Source organism: Ornithodoros turicata, chromosome 2, assembly GCF_037126465.1.
Source record: "Ornithodoros turicata isolate Travis chromosome 2, ASM3712646v1, whole genome shotgun sequence".
Classification (NCBI taxonomy): Eukaryota; Metazoa; Arthropoda; class Arachnida; order Ixodida; family Argasidae; genus Ornithodoros; species Ornithodoros turicata.
Window position 1 is genome coordinate 142,013,481 of NC_088202.1, and position 17,199 is coordinate 142,030,679.

Consider the following 17,199-nt stretch of genomic DNA (forward strand, 5'->3'; position numbering starts at 1 on the left):
AAGTATTAATAGGGTTCCAACCCAACCATTCTATGCGAAAAGTGAAAAAAAAAAGAAAAGAAAAAGTAAAACGATGGCTGAGGTGATGTTCATGCTCCTTCTTTGACGCACTTGCAACCAGGCTATCATCGACGTACGCGAAACAGAAGCCATGTCCGCTTAACACATCGCCGATTAATCTCTGGAAGGCATGAACCGTGTTACGGTGGCCAAAGGGCATGCGGACATACTCAAAGCGACCGAAAGGTATGCGTTCCGCGCCAGGTCGAGCTGGTTGACCATCGCCGACTGTCAGGATAAAATAAAAATAAAATCAGACTTCATCGTGTTGGTAAATTACCATCAGGACTCATTCATCCATCTCATCCATCAGGACTACCTTCTAATAAAAATTCTGAGCTGTTTTCTCAGCGATTTAGGTGTACGACTACAAAATTTGTAAAATCGCGAAAATCCTTGAAAAGTGCATATTTCAGTGAGAAAATTTTCAACTGCAATAACAAACTAGAAAGACGTGCCTTATATACAACGGTAGAAGAGTACCTCTTTTATGTGCGAGGACAAAAATTAGAAAATAAGTTTTTGTTAAATTGTAATTTTTTTTTCTCTGTGGCATGCTTGCGACGTAGGCTTCCCAGTGCGGTCATCGAGTATGAGCGCACCTTGCTCCTGCTCACCTCGAACAACATAGTATAAAACTGAAATTATTGCGACTGAGATGCTGGAGACTGTTCTCTAAGCTAATTAAGTCAACATTAAAAAGGTGATCTGCATATTGACTTTTTTCGACAGTCTCACTGTCGGAGTCCGCTGAGGTCAGAGTTTGTTGCGGTACGAACGTGAAGCAGATGAGCTCGGAGGCAATCTCCCGCGCTGCGCTCCCATTCGTGCGCCTGGCTTATGTCACAATGATGTTACTACCGGTGGGGCTACTTTAGCTGCAGAGGGGGTGAGCAGGCCTTAACAATTCATTTATTTAATATGTAGCCTGTTTCCAGAAGAAACCTTGGCCAAGCAGACTATGATGCGGTGCCGAACATTACCATATAGGTCCCATACACGTGTAATGGATGCAAGAGTCCCTTTAAAGAAAAAAAATAACTTTTCAACACTATACGTACTATCTTATTTTGTAAATCCCCTCCACACTCTAACAAAGCAGCCATTCACTCCGGCCGTAGAAGCCCGTACGGACCCTTTCTTCCCTCCGGGCTGTTGACCCACAATTCGCATGAACCTTTAAACACGTCACACCTAACCCTTTAAATACCACGCCAATGATGAGGACGGTGCCCAGAAGAAGAACAGTTTCTGTTCGAAATATCGGCGGCATCTGTCCTGAGGCAACTCCCTTCCTATATCTTATTTTGTAGTTTGATCCTGTTCCACTCATCTGTAAACCCATGATTTTGCGTGCCCCATTTACCTGACATTTATGCGAACATTTGAGGAGAAATTTGCATAGATCGAGAAGTTACCCGTCAAAAAGAACTCGTTACGAGTTAAGTTACTGTGTGAAAAGCATAACTAAATTAATAACGAAGTTCTTCAGCCTGAAATGTAACTCGCAGTTACGGAGTTACTTAAAAAAAGAATGAGTTACTTCCAAGTTACTTTGGACACAAAATAGCACTAAACAGGTGCAGCGCACATGAGCAGTTTAGTTCGACCTTGAGTTGCCTGCGGAGGAGTGCAACACGCTAGATCGTTTTCGTTTATATCCAACAAATCGAACGCTTTGCATATTACTGCATGTGGTTTCTTACGGCGTGTGGACGCCGGTCACTACTCGCAATCTTCAACGCATCCTGGCTCTCAGGCTCCCTTCCAATGGAGTGGAAGCAGGCAATGGTGATCCCCATTCTCAAACCCGGAAAGTCACCGCAGAACATAGACTCGTTCAGACCGATTGCCCTCACAAGTTGCGTTGGGAAAACCCTTGAGCGAATGGCCTACTCACGCCTGACCTGGTACCTAGAAAGCACGGGGTACTTCCCGGAAACACTGGCTGGGTTCAGGCATGGAAGATCTGGCATAGATAACGTCGTCGACCTCGTTTCTCGTACGCAACAAGCTCAATCCGACGGCTAGCTTACCGCAGCGGTATTCCTGGATGTCATGAAGGCTTACGACAGCGTACTGCACAGTGCTGTCGTGGCGACGCTGCAGCAGGCTGGCGTGGACGGTAGCATGCTCCTCTGTATCCAGGACTTCCTCTCGTCACGGTCCCTCTTTGTTCGCACCTCTGATGGTGACACCCGATCCTTCTCCGTCTGCCGCGGGGTCCCACAAGGCAATGTGCTTAGCCCTCTTCTTTTCAACATCATTATGGCTTCCCTACCAGCCCTCCTACGCGATCACACCAATATCACAGTCTACGCGGACGACATGTGCCTCTGGACGTCCAGCCTGCGCCGCGATGTCATCCAACGCCGTCTCCAAGGGGCCCTCGACACGGTCGTAGCATACCTTTGTGATCGTGGGCTGTCTGTCTCCCCAACCAAAACTGTCGCCATGGCATTTACCCGCCGCTCCTTCCTTCGCTTCCCACTCCACGTCGCAGGATCGCCAGTGCATTTTGCATTGAGCTACAGGTACCTGGGCATCATTATCGACAGGGGCCTGAAGCAGCTCAAATATCTCTCTTCTAAGGTAAACAACATCGTCAGCGTTCTTCGTCGCGTCTCTGGAATGTCGTGGGGCCCTACTTGTGCTGACCTTAAGTCTGTCCACTGCTCCCTTGTACTTGGAACGCTGCGCTACAGCCTCCCCATTTTACATGGACTAAGCAGAGCTAGTGAACGGGAGCTCCTCAACCTCCAGGCCCGCAGCCTTCGCGTCTGCCTGGGCGTCCCTAAGACGACAGAGACCGTCTCCGTTCTCGCAGAGGCGAGGGAGTCACCGATGCCCACCTTGCGTGACAAGGAGACCCTCCGCATCTACACAAGGTACCTGACACGCCACCCGCACCACTACTTGACAGATATCGCCATGGAGTGCCCATCGTCCGCTTTCGGGTCCTGCGTTCTGCGACTGAGGACGTCTATTCCCTCGCCCTCCAACATGCCGTCTTCCCCCTCCCATGTGGACCCTCGCTACTCCTCCCGTGTACTCCAGCATCCCTGGCACCTTCAAAAAAGGCGACCACCCTCCAGTCGCTTTGCTCCAACTCGTGCTGGAACACCTTAATAACGTGCACTCCCGAAGAATAGCGATCTACACGGACGCGTCGGTCTCCGCGGGCACCTCAACTTTAGCCGTTGTTGTGCCTTCAGAAAATTACGAACTAGCGCTCAGGCTTCCTCACGAGACATCCTCCACCGAAGCAGAGCTCGCCGCCATCAATGAAGCCCTGAGACTTATATCAACAAGGCCCCCAAACAACTGGACTGTGCTTACAGACAGCAAGGCGGTGCTGCAAATATTATCTTCTCCTTGCTCCAAGATCGTCACAGACATCTGCTCCCTAGCCCTCACGACATACAGCCGTCTCACCGCCTCCGGCCACAGCGTGTGGCTTCAATGGGTCCCCAGCCACATCGGCCTGCCGGGAAATACCCGCGCTGACGCTGACGCGAGAGACGCGCACGGGGCAGCTGCTACCACAATGACCACCACCATTCCTCTCACTCCATCGGCCTGCTTGATACAGATCCGCTGCCAGACGTCTCGCAGCACCCTCGCGTTTAGCTCAAACGCTGTAGCGGCAAACACGTTCCCCCACTCCATCGACCCGAGGATAGAACTCACCCTCTCCCAGCGGCTGTCGCGACAGGAGGAGTCGATCCTCCATCGCCTACGCCTCGATGTTGCCCTGACCCCGCTGCTCCTCTCTAGGATGGATAGACGGACGTCCCCGATGTGTCCCTGCTGTGCTGCAGTCGCCGACACACGCCATCTATTGCTGCACTGCAAGCGGTACGCCGGCCCCCGAGCCGCCCTCGCCTCAAATCTCACTTCCCTAGGCCACAGGGAACTTTCCCTGGCGACGCTGCTGGGACCTGTTCGGCACTCCAGACAGTGGGCAGTCACCCGAGCCCTCCTGTGTTACCTGAAGGACACTGGGCTGCTCAGCAGTCTTTGAGCCTTGAGCCACCCCATCAGCCACCCCATCATCCGCTGCCACTTTCTCTTTTCCTTTTCTGCTTCTCTTTTCTCTTTCTTTCTCTGTTTTTCTTTTTTCTCTTTTGGGAATAGCAAGTCGGCCTTGGCCTGTCTGACCTTTCCTCCTCTCTCTACCTTTAATAAACATATCCCCCCCCTTACTGCATGTGGGCGCACAATGGGTCACCTTCATTGCAGCGGTTCTTATTTCCTGAATAGAATACTGTCATTGGTTGAATATATGACGCTTTATGGCATAAAACGCCATGAAAGAACTGGAGAGAAAGCAAGAAAATAAGTGGACGTGAATGAAAAGCAAATTAAGAGTAATTTGGAACTTAGCTTAAGTTACTTTGGCAAAGTTACCTGAAAAAGAAACGAGTTCCTCTGAAAGTTAGCTCGGCGCAAAAGTAATGAGTTAAGTTACAAGTTACCAAAAAAAAGGAACTTAGTTACAGTAACAAGTTACCTCGAACTCCAGAAATTTGAACCTAAATGAGCCGGGCTATACGACGTTTGCACAGTTATAGTAAGGCCAAGCTCCATTTTTATGCTCGTGTTGCATCTATTCTGCTCTCAATTTTCGTCGCGGAATGCCTCTCCGGGAATTGAAATAAGTTACAAATAAATAAAGATTGAAGCCCCACTTGCCTGGATATATGAAGTTTCCATTCGTATTCCATTTCACAAATGCAACCATCTGTGGTATAGGGCCCGTCAGTGGATTAATGCAGCTCTCTGTGTACTTCCCAGCATTTTTAATCATAGGTTGGGTTGCAATGTATGTTGACCCGAGTGCTAACTTCTGCCCAAAAATGTTTAAACTGCAATACAGATGAGGGATCATGTTAGATGATGAGTGAGAATCAGAGAAATTCTTTTATCAACTCTTCAAGCGCGAACCTGAACTCAAGAACACAATGTTATTAGATGAAAACAGTCATGAGTAACCAACCGTGTCGCTATGTCGTACCAAACAGGCCTAGTTGGACGTTCTACGTAGTCATGAGTAAGTAGCATTAAAAATTCAGTGGCGATTTAATGCCAAGTGTGAGATAAATGCGTCAGCATTGAGAGCATTGTCCAGTCCATGCTTGACTTCCGGGTGTCCGCTTCTTCCGGTCTGAACCCCACTTCCGGTTGTCCGCCTATCGTCTATACTTGATATCCGGTATCTACTTCAGGTCTAACCTGACTTCCAGATGTCACTTCCGGTCTATACTTGACCTTCAGGTACTTACTTTCAATGACATGAAAAAAAAAACTTTAAGTACCGAAGGTAACCGTAGGTAACCTGTGGTAATCTTGAAATTCATTTACTCTAAAATGTCAGTCACATTTTCGTACATGACATGATACTTCCGTGACCGATACCTCGTTGATGGAAAGACTTCCGTTGCTTCAGGGTGAAGAATTTATTGGTATGAAACATATGAAAAAATTGTGGTTACCAAGCGCTGTGTAACCTTAGACACCTGTGGAAAAACAATCCTTAAATCTGCTGTGTCAATCAAAAAGGGTAAAAGCACTAAAATACACCTTGTGCCATGAAAAACAACAAAGCTAAACTGTACACAGGATGTAAACATGAAGCAACATATATACAAAGTATGGCACCAAAATGTGTTTGATATGTGTGTGTCCCTTCTTAGTGCTTGTCAGGATTGTACTGTTACCACCCTTATCCTTTTCAATATCGTAGTCCAACATGCCCAGCAAGATGTTTCACGCAATATAATAAGCAGGGTGGGACTTGCTCAGATAAGATGCTTTTCTGAATTCAGGCGATATAATATGGGGTGCTAGTTGTGGAGAAACATGCATTTCATGCGAAATTCAGCACAAAAGGAAGAGATAGACGCAAGATTTGATACAGAATTTACAGTTTCTTTTACTCTTCGACACGACTTAATGCGATACTCGTATATAACTGTACGATTACATCAGCAACGGCTTCGTGATTCCTGGCTATCTGGCTACCGTATGAAAGTGATAACCAATTCCCCTCAAGGAAATTGAAAAGCCACGTAGCTGTACCTTTTGCCCGTTGGAGCAGGAAGTTGCATAGATAGCATAGGTTTGGGGAAAAGAGGATGCTCCATAATGCACTAGAACAATGTGGTAGTGCACGGGGCCTGCTGCTCGGCAATACATGTCCCAGCTCCTCTGGCTACAAAACGTGCAGAGGCAGCTGTTGTGCTGTTGCTTGTGAAGTGGGCGTCTGTCAAGCACTGAATCGAGAAGCTGCTTGTAACTGATAACGGCGTGATCGTCGCGACCAGTTTCGTATCCGTATCTCCAGTATGCAGTGTCATTGCAACGGATCCATAGAATAAGGACCATTGTCCTCTATTACTGCATCACTGCAGTCCTCGAGGAAATCTCTGGATAGCGACGACAGGTAACATTCGCTCGCGTCGGTTGGTTCTTGGATAAATACGTTTCCACGCTTTTGAGAGAGGGATTAGCGGAATACATACGACATCTAGCGTCTGCTGTTGTCGTGTATTCCATCAAATAACACCCGAACAACGCCTTTCTATATGGAAATGCGATGGCCCGCCGTGGTTGTGAGAGCGCGCGGGGACATCGCTTGGTGATTGACGGCTCCCAGGTGGCCGTCGCGGGTGTTGATCTAGTTTGTAAGAAACACTTGTTACGTTCCCATTCACCCTGATTTTTCTTCTCCCCCTCACGATACTACTAAGGTCGTTTTCGTCTTCTCACCACAACTGCTGGTGGTCTTCCAATGTGGGGCGGAGAATGAAGACACGAGCTGTAGCTAGGAAAGAGACGTCCCATTGACGTCGCGTATCCCTGGAGAATCCGAAAGTATGTAGTATTGCGTGTTCTCTCGAAAATTCGTAGACGCGCGTAACGTCCACCAATGACATGTACGAATATTTTGCATCCCTAGTTTGTGTTCGACGATAAATTATAACACGATTTACCACGCAAGTTATTCCCGGAAATCGATGTGTCCTGCGTCCTTTGTGATTCCGTGCTTTATGACGAACAGTTTGAGATGTTCACTCAAGATTTAAGAACAGCTTTTTCATGTACTGAGCTGCTACCAATACTGCTTCGCGACTGTTAGACCGTATTCCAAGACGCAGGCTAAGCCGGACCGCGTGGTGATTTCGCCCTGAAAAGAAGAGCAAGCTCAACTCTAACCCCCATCTCCTCCACCGCGCACGCGGATTTGAGGGGAGACTGGAACATTAAATACTTTCTTACAAGGATTGGAGAGGTCCGGAGCTCCCTTGTTCTAAGCCTTTGCAGTTTTTGCTCATATTTCGCATGAGCGGCAGAGTAATCAGTGTGCCGTTGAGGTAGTACCTGGAACCAACAATTGTTGCACAGCATAAGAATCGCCTACGTACAGCTAAGATTGATCGTGTTAGGCAGGGACAAGTGCTTATACACCTCGGAGGCACAGTGCTAAATAATAAACTGGACTTGTATACTAATACACCAAAAGCTTCCGCGGATGCAATGACATGGATTGGAATAACAGAACTCCGCAAAAGCGTAACATTGAAAGTCTTCTCGGCTCAGGCTTCGGAATTCGCCACGCGGGAACGTTGCGACAGTGAGTGACCGCACCATCTCCTTCCACAGTTTACTAAAACCCTCGTCAGTCTCGCGCTTTGTGATATCTGCCATACATACCATGTAGCGTACCTAGCCGGTGGATACCAGCGTCCCGTAGCCAAGGATAGACAAAGACAGATAAACAAAACACAACATGATGGCTCAAATTTGCCATCTTTTTAACCATCGTGTTGTGTTTTGTTTACGTGTTTTCGCCCATCGCTCAGAATTGCCTATCACGGAGTTTATCCAATAGCCTGTCTGCATCTACGCGATTCTGTCTGCTACCACCAGCATCTAGAACAGATTAAAAAACGCTTAAAAATACACCTATCAAGGCACATTTTGTACAGGATCGAAGTTAAAGAGTGTCACAAGGGAAACACTAATAATGAATCAAGGGAAAGGGTGCAGGCTAGCTGGTACAGATCCACGAAGAAGACCGAGAGACACGGACGCACAAGACGACACACGTAGAACCTACGTGTGTCGTCTTGTGCGTCCGTGTCTCTCGGTCGTCTTCATGAAAGAGTGTCATACCGACGTATGGCGGGCCATAATAGGCCACCGACCAAACCCTCCCCGGACACAAGGCCAGCACGGCAACATTACTGAAGCACATGACACATCATGATCTGGAACACTGCTTGCATTAGCGAAAAAAAAAAAAAATACGTGTCCAGCGTTGCACAGGTAGGGGAGTGGAGAATGTTTGTAGGGGATAACCGTTAATTTGGAATCCTGTAATAATAAACACGATGCCCCCCTCCAGTCTCGTTATTGCCAACGTCACCGTGACGTGACCATGACGTTGGTTGATATGGCGTAGCCAAAACAACGCGGGCGGAGAACACCGCCGTTTCACTAAGCCGTATTCCTTCACGCTTCCTTGTCCATTATGTCCAGACCACTGGTCTCCATAGAACTCCCATAATAACTAGAAACCAAGCCAGCGAAGGGGGGCATCTCAACATGTGAGCCGCCATGATCGATACGGTAGGCCTAGCGTGTTACGAAAGCTGGCACCTACGAATTCCCTGCGCTGTTGTTTCATGTTGCAGCACAAGGTTTAAACCGTACCATACTCATTCCCTAGAGAATCCAAGCGCACAGGCGATGGCAGACAAAACAAACACACTTCGCATACGGCATGGCACGCGGAGCAGAGCGGAAGCGGAAGCGACTTGCATTGGATTGGATACCATTGCGCCGAACGTGCCTGGTCTTCACACGTGGAAAGGCTGTGGCGGAATCCGGCCCAATCCACAATATCGATCATGGCGCCTCTTGGACTTGGACAGTGGGAGAGGGTCTTGCCTCGGTACAACTCATTTGCTCTCCCCCATCACTCTCTCTCCCAGCTTTGCTTCTAGCCTTTCTACTTATGATTTCTATGCTGGTCTCAGCAGCCTTTGATGGCGCTGCTTTAGTGAATGCAAGGCGACGCCCACGCCGCTGCATGTCGACACTTTCGACGCCTCCACGGTTTTTATGGGTTGCGCCGTGAAGGGTTGCCCGTCGTTCCCCTCGTTTACTTACGTGGTATCAACGTGACATAAAACATAGTTGTGTCTTACTTTCTCTTTGGTCTGTTAGTCGTCGAACATAGCACATGTGCACATCCCACAAGCATGAGAACAGCGATGAGAAGGGAATGCCTGATCGCAGATGTCATCTGAGCAAAGGAATGGTAGGTAGAATTAGGCCAACGCGCAAAACACGGGTCATATGCTTTAGTTGCGTCATTATATATAATTGGGGGTTTACGTCGCGAGACAACTGAGAGTTGCGTCATTGTGTTACTTTTATGTGCCCCTGCATACCATTTCTTTCGTACACTTAGGAAACAGAACACGATCCTATAGTCGACCGTCATACCGGAACACATGGTTGCATAAAATTGCTTGTACATCAAAAGAGCAAACCAGTGGCGGCAATTCAGAAGACGGGCATGCGACACATTACGCGTGACGTATGCTGTGCCCTTCACGTATCGCGCGAAGAGCGCCGTGCATGTGTTTTATCGCTTTCTCGGCGAGTAACCCCCCCCCCCCCCCACACACACACACACTTCGTTAGCTCCTTAGACGTTCCTCAACATGTTCAAAACGGGTGGCTTGTGCCTTTTTGCACTTGTGGCATTTATGTACTTGTGTTAGTTTGAGGTCCGAAGGGATAACGTATCATTGGGAACAGTAACATTGTAACAGTATTGTGCAATGATCTGCCTGCAGCGTGTTATACCGTGAAGGTTTGTTTTAATAGTGTAGATTAAGGCGCTTTACGCAGGGTACCATTAAAGAGTGCGCATGTCGAGCATACTGTTTTAAGTTCTTTTTTTTAAACATCGCTTTATCGAGTGGAACACTATGGTTGGCATTGTGCGCGAGATGACTTCGAGCCAGTTTTTTTATTCACTCTTCCAATAGCGTCGAGTTGAGGCTATACTATGTCTAAATAGATACATGAAGGGCGAAGTTTTAATTAAATTGCCATGATAACTGTGAATTCAGAAAGAATTGTACGGTAGGTAAGAATTGTACCGTAAACTGCTCAGCAGAGACGTCAATAAATAATATCAAATTCATACCTTGATAATTGTTGCCGCAGATAACTGTTGTAACCTTGATTACTGTTGCAGTTGCAATTTCCACTTCAAACGTCCGAGATTGGATATCACGTTCTCTCTAGTCCCTTTCACGACCAACTGTATTGGCTACGCGACCATAACGTACACTCTCACCCCTGCGCCGCCCTCTTTATGTTTCTCCTCAGTGCCACTTCGCGATGTGGCGCTGATAGCGCGCCATACTTTTCTGTGAACTTGCGGCCGGCTCCGTCCGTGCGCGTCTGAGTTTGCGGCTTTTACAAGTATTTGCAGTTGCGTCAGTAGTGCTTTCTCGGGTAAATGACAGATACATCATATGCTAAACATCGTTAACATGGTGTACTGCGTTGTTCCGCAGTGCAAAAGTCAAATCATTAATGGAACAATGACGCAAAAATTTCCGTCGGAGATCGCCCATACAGTTAACCCTGATATTTTCTTTCAACATTCTTGAGAATCAGTAAAAGCGGGATTGGAACCAAGCACCTCCCAATTACCGTCCTACAGAATAATCATCTTCCATCATGTTAACCATGTGCTTGCCACGTTAATAACGAATTGATGTCTGGACATTAAGCATAACGTATCTCTCAAATGCAGTTCCGTATAATTGTAAGTGATTGTGTCTACGTTCCATTGTGTGTTTTTATTATATCTGTGTAGCGAAAATTTTCGTGTAAATGCTTTCGAGTGAACCTTTTTGCTTGATAGCGTCTCTTTGTACATATCCATCAAGCTCCTGAATGTATAGAAATGTACGTTTGTACAAACGCGTGCTTTTAAATAATTGTACCACGAAAAGACAATTACTCACTAAATATTTTGACCTTATAGCGGGGTGCGGCTTAAGCTATTGCTCACTGTGCGGTACAATCGTACAGTTTTCACGCCTTTTTCCATTCTCAACTTTTAATATCCAAACCCCAAATGAGCAGCTGTACGGACACTATGTAACGCGCGTTGAGCTATACAGCAGGGCGGACATATTTGTCCTGCAGAGAAGAAAGAGCTGCAAAAGCTTTTTTTTCATCGTCAGTGAGGTTACTTCCCACAAGGACCACAACAGTGATGAGGAGGAATTGCAGAATCGCCGATGTCACCTGAGCAAAGGAATGGCAGGGGAAATTAGGCCTTCGCGCAAAACACGCGTCACTTGCCTAGCTTTGTCATTGAGAGGATATTTTTATGTGCTTCTGCGCACCCTTCCTTCTATACACTTCAGCAACGAAATTTCATCGCATAGTCGAACATTTGTCCGTCTCGTCTTGTGACTCTCACCCTCTCAATATGACAAAATTGCTTGGTCCAAGACCAAATCCAATCCGTCGAAGCTCTTCCTAAAACAACGTAAGAATTCGGTCTTCACTGTGAGGTGGCCATTATTCCAGTTGCCACCACGAACTGCCGCCAGTAGTGTGACAGAGTGTAACGGAAGAAGATGAGGACTGGCCGAGAAGCACGGCTCGTGTGTTTGGTCTTCGTCTCGCGAACCTGAGCTCAGGCTGGTCGTTCAACTGTGAATTAAAGGGTTTTTCTACTTGTTACAATTTGGTGGCAGCGGTGGGATTAGATGTCTACGCCGGCCGCCCAGAGCCTCTCCCTTGCTCCCGGGATCGTCCTTCCAGCACCGTATGATGGTACCAGCGATTTCACGGACTGGGTTAGGCAATTCGACACATGCGCCACAGCAAATGGTTGGACTGACGCCAAACGTACAGCGTATCTACCAACTTGTCTTCGTGGCAGGGCGTTCCGTGCCGTCACTCATCTCCCGACCGACGATGCACGGGACTACACTGCCCTGAAGACTTTACTCGCTGCCAAATGCACGTCACCGGCTTCTCGGGATTTGGCATAATTTACCTTCCGTACCAGAACATATCTTCCTGGTGAGCCTTACGATGTGTACGTCTATGATCTCTTGGATCTCTTCGCTAAAGCATATCCTGATGTGCCCATGGAAACTGGCGACGCGATGACACAAGACCAGTCATCGGACTCCCGTCCTCACTACGAGAAAAAGTACTCCTGTCGAAGCCTCAGACGCTTGAAGATGCTCTGGCGCTCGCTGTTCGAGTTTCTTCCCTCTGCACCGCCTCAACCGCTTCGGTGTCACACGGCCGCCACGCAGCACGCTGGCGTCACGCCCTACGACCACAGTTGACGAACGTGTAGATGACATAGCCAGTCAGCTGGATGCACTGGCCAAAAAGGTCTACGACCTCCTCTCGAGGTGCTTTAACTGTGGATCGCCGAGCCACTTTGCTCGTGACTGCCCGAACCGGCGCAACGCCCACCGGGCCCCAACGCAGCGGGGAAACTAGAGCGTGTTATCCGCACCGGCCCTCGGATAACACCGCACGAAGACACAACACGGGCCACCGCCTTTTCGCTTTCAACACCATCGCTGTGCCCACAGCAGCATGAACATGCCCTCCCTGTTTTGCAAGCCCTCGTCCAATGCACGCCGGTAACGATGCTTGTTGACACTGGCTCTGCCGTCACTATTCTGGGCCACTCTTGGTGGGCCACTCTCCCTGCAGATCGACGCCCGGCCTTGTCGTCCGGTGCCCCTCATGTGCGCGCCCTTAACGGCGCTGCCCTCGATGTACGCGGTGCGTGCACAGTAGAGATCACTGTGGCCGGCATCTCAGCAGAACATTCGGCGCTCGTCGTGGCTGGCATCGCTCACGATTGTATCCTCGGCATTGACTTCTTGACCCTACACCGATTTCGCTTGGATTTTAATAAAGGTACTTTGGAAACGTGTTCTGGCCCGTGCAAATCTCCATCAGATATTAGCTGGGGTCAACTTTCTGTTGCCCTGGCTGCGACGGTCACTGTACCTCCACGCACAGAGATGTTCCTCACAGACCATGTACGCTCTCCCAGCGAGATATTCTCTCATCGGAATTATGCTCAAGCCCTCTTTGAGCCGCCATCCGACCTCTTCCAAACCAAGGGTGTTATTGCTGCCACTGCAGTCGTCAACTGCACCGCACCAATTCCAGTCTGCGTAGCCAACGTGTTTGAACCGAAGATACTCTACAAGGGCATGACCCTTGGGCGTCTAGATATTCCTTCTCACGTCGCTGCAAATTCTCATGTATTTGCGGGTGCCGAAAGTACCCCTGTTGTGTATGCAGCGGCTCACCACATCTCACAGCCTCGCAACCTTGCAGACTCGCAGCCTCGTAAACCGTGGAACCGTACCCGTCTAGCCGCGCTCGTCAAGACCACGACCACGGTGTATGACACCCTCGGCTCACCCCTACTCGCCCTTTTGTACAGCTTCGAGGACGTCATTTCCCAAGGGGACTCTGATATCGGACGGACCACTCTGGTCACGCACCAGATAGAAACCGGCACCACACCGCCCATAAAACAGACTCCTCGTCGCGTACCATCGCACTGTCGGCAACTCGTCGAGCAGAAAGTAAACGAGATGCTCGACATGGGCGTTATTCGACCCTCCAGTAGCCCTTGGGCAGCACCTATTGTACTGGTCCAAAAGAAAGACGGCACCCAAAGATTTTGCGTCGCCTGCAGACGTCTCAACGCGGTGACCTGCAAGGACGCATTTCCTCTGCCACGCATAGACGATACGCTCGAGCTCCTCTCCGGTGCAACGCATTTCAGCACAATGGACCTTGCGTCAGGCTACTGGCAAGTGGAAATGGACCCCGCATCGTGAGACCGTACCGCGTTCACTACAGATTACGGCCTGTACGAATTCAACGTCCTTCCGTTTGGGCTCTGCAACGCCCCAGCCACCTTTCAAAGACTCATGCAACACGTTCTTGTTGACCTACCATTCTGTATCTGCTACCTTGACGACATCATCATATTTAGCACATCAGAATCCGAGCACCTACAACACTTACGGGCCGTTCTCCTGCGCCTCCGTGAGGCCAACTTGAAGCTTAAGCTTTCCAAGTGTCGGTTCTTTTGCGACCAGGTCTTGTACCTCGGGCACCAGGTATCCCGCCACGGAGTATCCGCTGACCCCTCCAAGATAGAAAAGGTAATGACATGGCCTACCCCTCAGAGCACCGCGGACGTCCGCTCCTTTTTAGGCTTGGCATCCTATTACCGCAAGTTCGTCCCAGCCTTTGCTGCTATAAGCGCCCCACTCAACAAACTGCTCATGAAGGGAACCTCTTTCAATTGGAACGAACTTTGCGACACCGCTTTCAGAGAGCTCAAACGTCGCCTGGCGTCTCCTCCTGTATACTGGCATAGCCTGATTTCTCCCTACCTTTCATCCTGGACACCGACGCCAGTGACGCCGGTATTGGCGCAGTACTTTCTCAAGTCCAGGATGGTAACGAGAGAGTTATCTCATACGGCAGTCGGACACTTACGAAGCCTGAACGTAAATACAGCGTGACTCGCAAGGAAATGCTCGCTCTCGCCTACTTCACGAAGTACTTCCGCCACTATCTTCTCGGGTGCGTGTTTGTTTGTCGCACTGACCACAGCGCACTACAATGGCTTCAGAGCTTCAAGGAACCAGAGGGTCAGCTTGCCCGGTGGATCGAAATACTGGCGGAGTTCGATTTTAAAGTGGTACACCGGCCGGTTCAGCAGCATAGCAACGCGGACGCGTTGTGAAGACACCCAACACCGCATATTTGCAACGCGCCACCCCCCACACCAACGGCCAACCACGCAATTTCGGGGCACGAATTCTCACACCAGCAACTCTGTACAGAGCAGCGCAATGATCGGGTACTCGCAGAGGACATCAGCGGATGCTCTCAGCAACTTCCTACGACTTCCGTACGTGACGTACAGGCGCGCTGTCTTCTTCGACACAGGAAGAACCTCCTACTGAAGGACGGCTGCCTCATTTGGCGCCAACCTGGAGCTCGAGCGCCCATCCCAGTCCTGCCTACTGCGATGCTCCCTCAAGGCTTAAACGCGACTCACGATGGCCCAGACGGCGGCCGTTTTGGCGTCAAAAAGGCGTTGGAGAAAGTACGTCAGAGGTGGTTCTGGATCGGAATGAAAGCCGGCGTCCAGAAATGGTGCTTGGAGTGTCTTCTGTGTTTGGCCAGGAAGCGCGACCCCGTCACACCGCGAGCCCCTCTGACCTCTGAATCAGTCACCAAGCCATTTGAGCGGCTTGCTGACGATCTTTTCGGGCCCCTTCCGGAGACACCGCTAGGTCACAAGTATATCATCGTCGTCAGCGATTACTTCACCAGGTGGCCCGAGGCGTTTCCACTGCACACGAAGGAAGCTCGCGAGGTGGCAGACTGTCTCATAACGAATTACTTTAGTCGGTACGGCCTGCCCTCCGCTTTACATTCGGACCAGGGCCGTACCTTCGAGAGTAATGTCTTTAAGGAAATGTGTTCCATCCTGGGCATCAACAAAACCAGAACCTCCCCTTACCACCCGCAGTCGGATGGCCTGGTAGAGAGGCTCAACCGCACGCTCATTAACATGCTGAGCCTTTAGTGGGTGAAGATGGGACCGACTGGGACACCCAGCTGCCGGTCAGGTTGATGGCGTACCGTTCAAGCTTCCATGAGTCCACAGGGTACACCCCACATTTTCTGTGATCACGCCCAACTTTTTTGACTGTTTACCAGTGAACTTTGCACGTATTCGGTCACCTAGACACGATATCGACGACGAGTACACCTGTGTAACTCAGGTTTCCCGACCACTTAGGTCATTAACTCCACAGCTGTACCTGGCTGTATGTCTCCGCAGCTCTCCTGGCTGCATGCTTATCTAAGCATCCCCATTTGTCCGAAACTGGGCTTGTGGGGTTTACGAGGTAGAGAGGCTCAACCGCACGCTCATTAACATGCTGAGCCTTTACGTGGGTGAAGATGGGACCGACTGGGACACCCAGCTGCCGCTCATGTTGATGGCGTACTGTTCAAGCGTTCATGAGTCCACATGGTACACCCCACATTTTCTCCTCTTCGGAAGGGAAATGACGGCTACCCAAGACGTACTTGTCGACACTTTCCAGCACATCCATGGCGATGACCCTCAAGCAAAACACTTCAGGGGGCCCTTTGACAATCTCGTCGAGGCACACCGAAACGCTCTTGCTAATGATATTAAAGCGAAGCAAAGACAAAAGTCATACTACGACCGACGTGTGTCAGAGAATCCCTACAACTTCAGGGACCTGGTACTGCTTCATTCGCCAGCAGTGAAACTGGGTGCGTGCCGCAAATTTCACCTGCCGTGGCAGGGACCGTACAAAATCTTCGAGAAGCTACCAAACGCAATATTCCGTATTCAGGACGAGCAAAACAAGCGCAAGCGAACCGTAGTTCACCACAACCGCTGAAAACCTTTACACCTCGGTCCCACATGGCCAGAAAGTAGTGTCAAGCGCGAGCGTCGGCATAAGGATCACGGTGGACCCTCTTCATGCTCAGGACCCGAAGACCCGTATGAACCCAGCATCATTCGACCGGCTACACGGGTGACAGGAACCGGCGCAGTCGCCGACCAAAGCGAAACCTCGTCCTCGGACATAAGCTTTCAAGCTGACGAACCAAGCTACATCATTCCGTCGTCGGAAGACGAGACGGAAGACACTGACATGGACAGGAACGTACGAGCTGACGATCCAGAACACCCCCAAGATGATACCGGACACACTACACCCTCATCAGGAGACGCTGATGACACGACTCCAACGGCGTCCCAAGAGGATGCAGATTATACAGATTAAAGGGTCAGACACTACGACCACCAGCTATCATTCGCCTCCGCCACTACCTTCCCCGGATGTGCCTCGATGCTACAACCTCCGGCCACGGTCATCGTTACGCAAACCGCCGTGGCCATAGTCTTCGAGGAAGCTTCTTCAAGGGGGGTGATGTAACGGAGAATACGGAGGAGGAAGAAGATGAGAA

At 49.7% G+C, this 17,199-nt stretch overlaps 2 protein-coding genes across 2 annotated transcripts; both read left to right on the top strand.

The window, feature by feature from the left end:
- Positions 1–2,118: 2,118 nt before the first annotated feature.
- LOC135385103 (uncharacterized) lies at positions 2,119–4,084 on the top strand. Its single transcript, XM_064614279.1, has 2 exons — positions 2,119–2,948; positions 3,118–4,084. The coding sequence occupies exons 1-2, from the start codon at positions 2,119–2,121 to the stop codon at positions 4,082–4,084; spliced, it is 1,797 nt and encodes a 598-aa protein (XP_064470349.1).
- Positions 4,085–12,782: 8,698 nt separating this feature from the next.
- Positions 12,783–14,000, top strand: LOC135385104 (uncharacterized). The gene has a single exon (XM_064614280.1). The coding sequence runs from the start codon at positions 12,783–12,785 to the stop codon at positions 13,998–14,000; it is 1,218 nt and encodes a 405-aa protein (XP_064470350.1).
- Positions 14,001–17,199: the final 3,199 nt, after the last annotated feature.

What these genes read in the sequence shown, in the direction of transcription:
- LOC135385103 (XM_064614279.1), top strand. Translation starts at nt 2,119, where the DNA reads ATGAAGGCTTACGACAGCGTACTGCACAGTGCTGTCGTGGCGACGCTG. An exon ending in ACCCTCCGCATCTACACAAG is followed by an intron (nt 2,949 to 3,117) that starts GTACCTGACACG and finishes CGTGTACTCCAG; the next exon opens with CATCCCTGGCACCTTCAAAA.
- LOC135385104 (XM_064614280.1), top strand. Translation starts at nt 12,783, where the DNA reads ATGCTTGTTGACACTGGCTCTGCCGTCACTATTCTGGGCCACTCTTGG.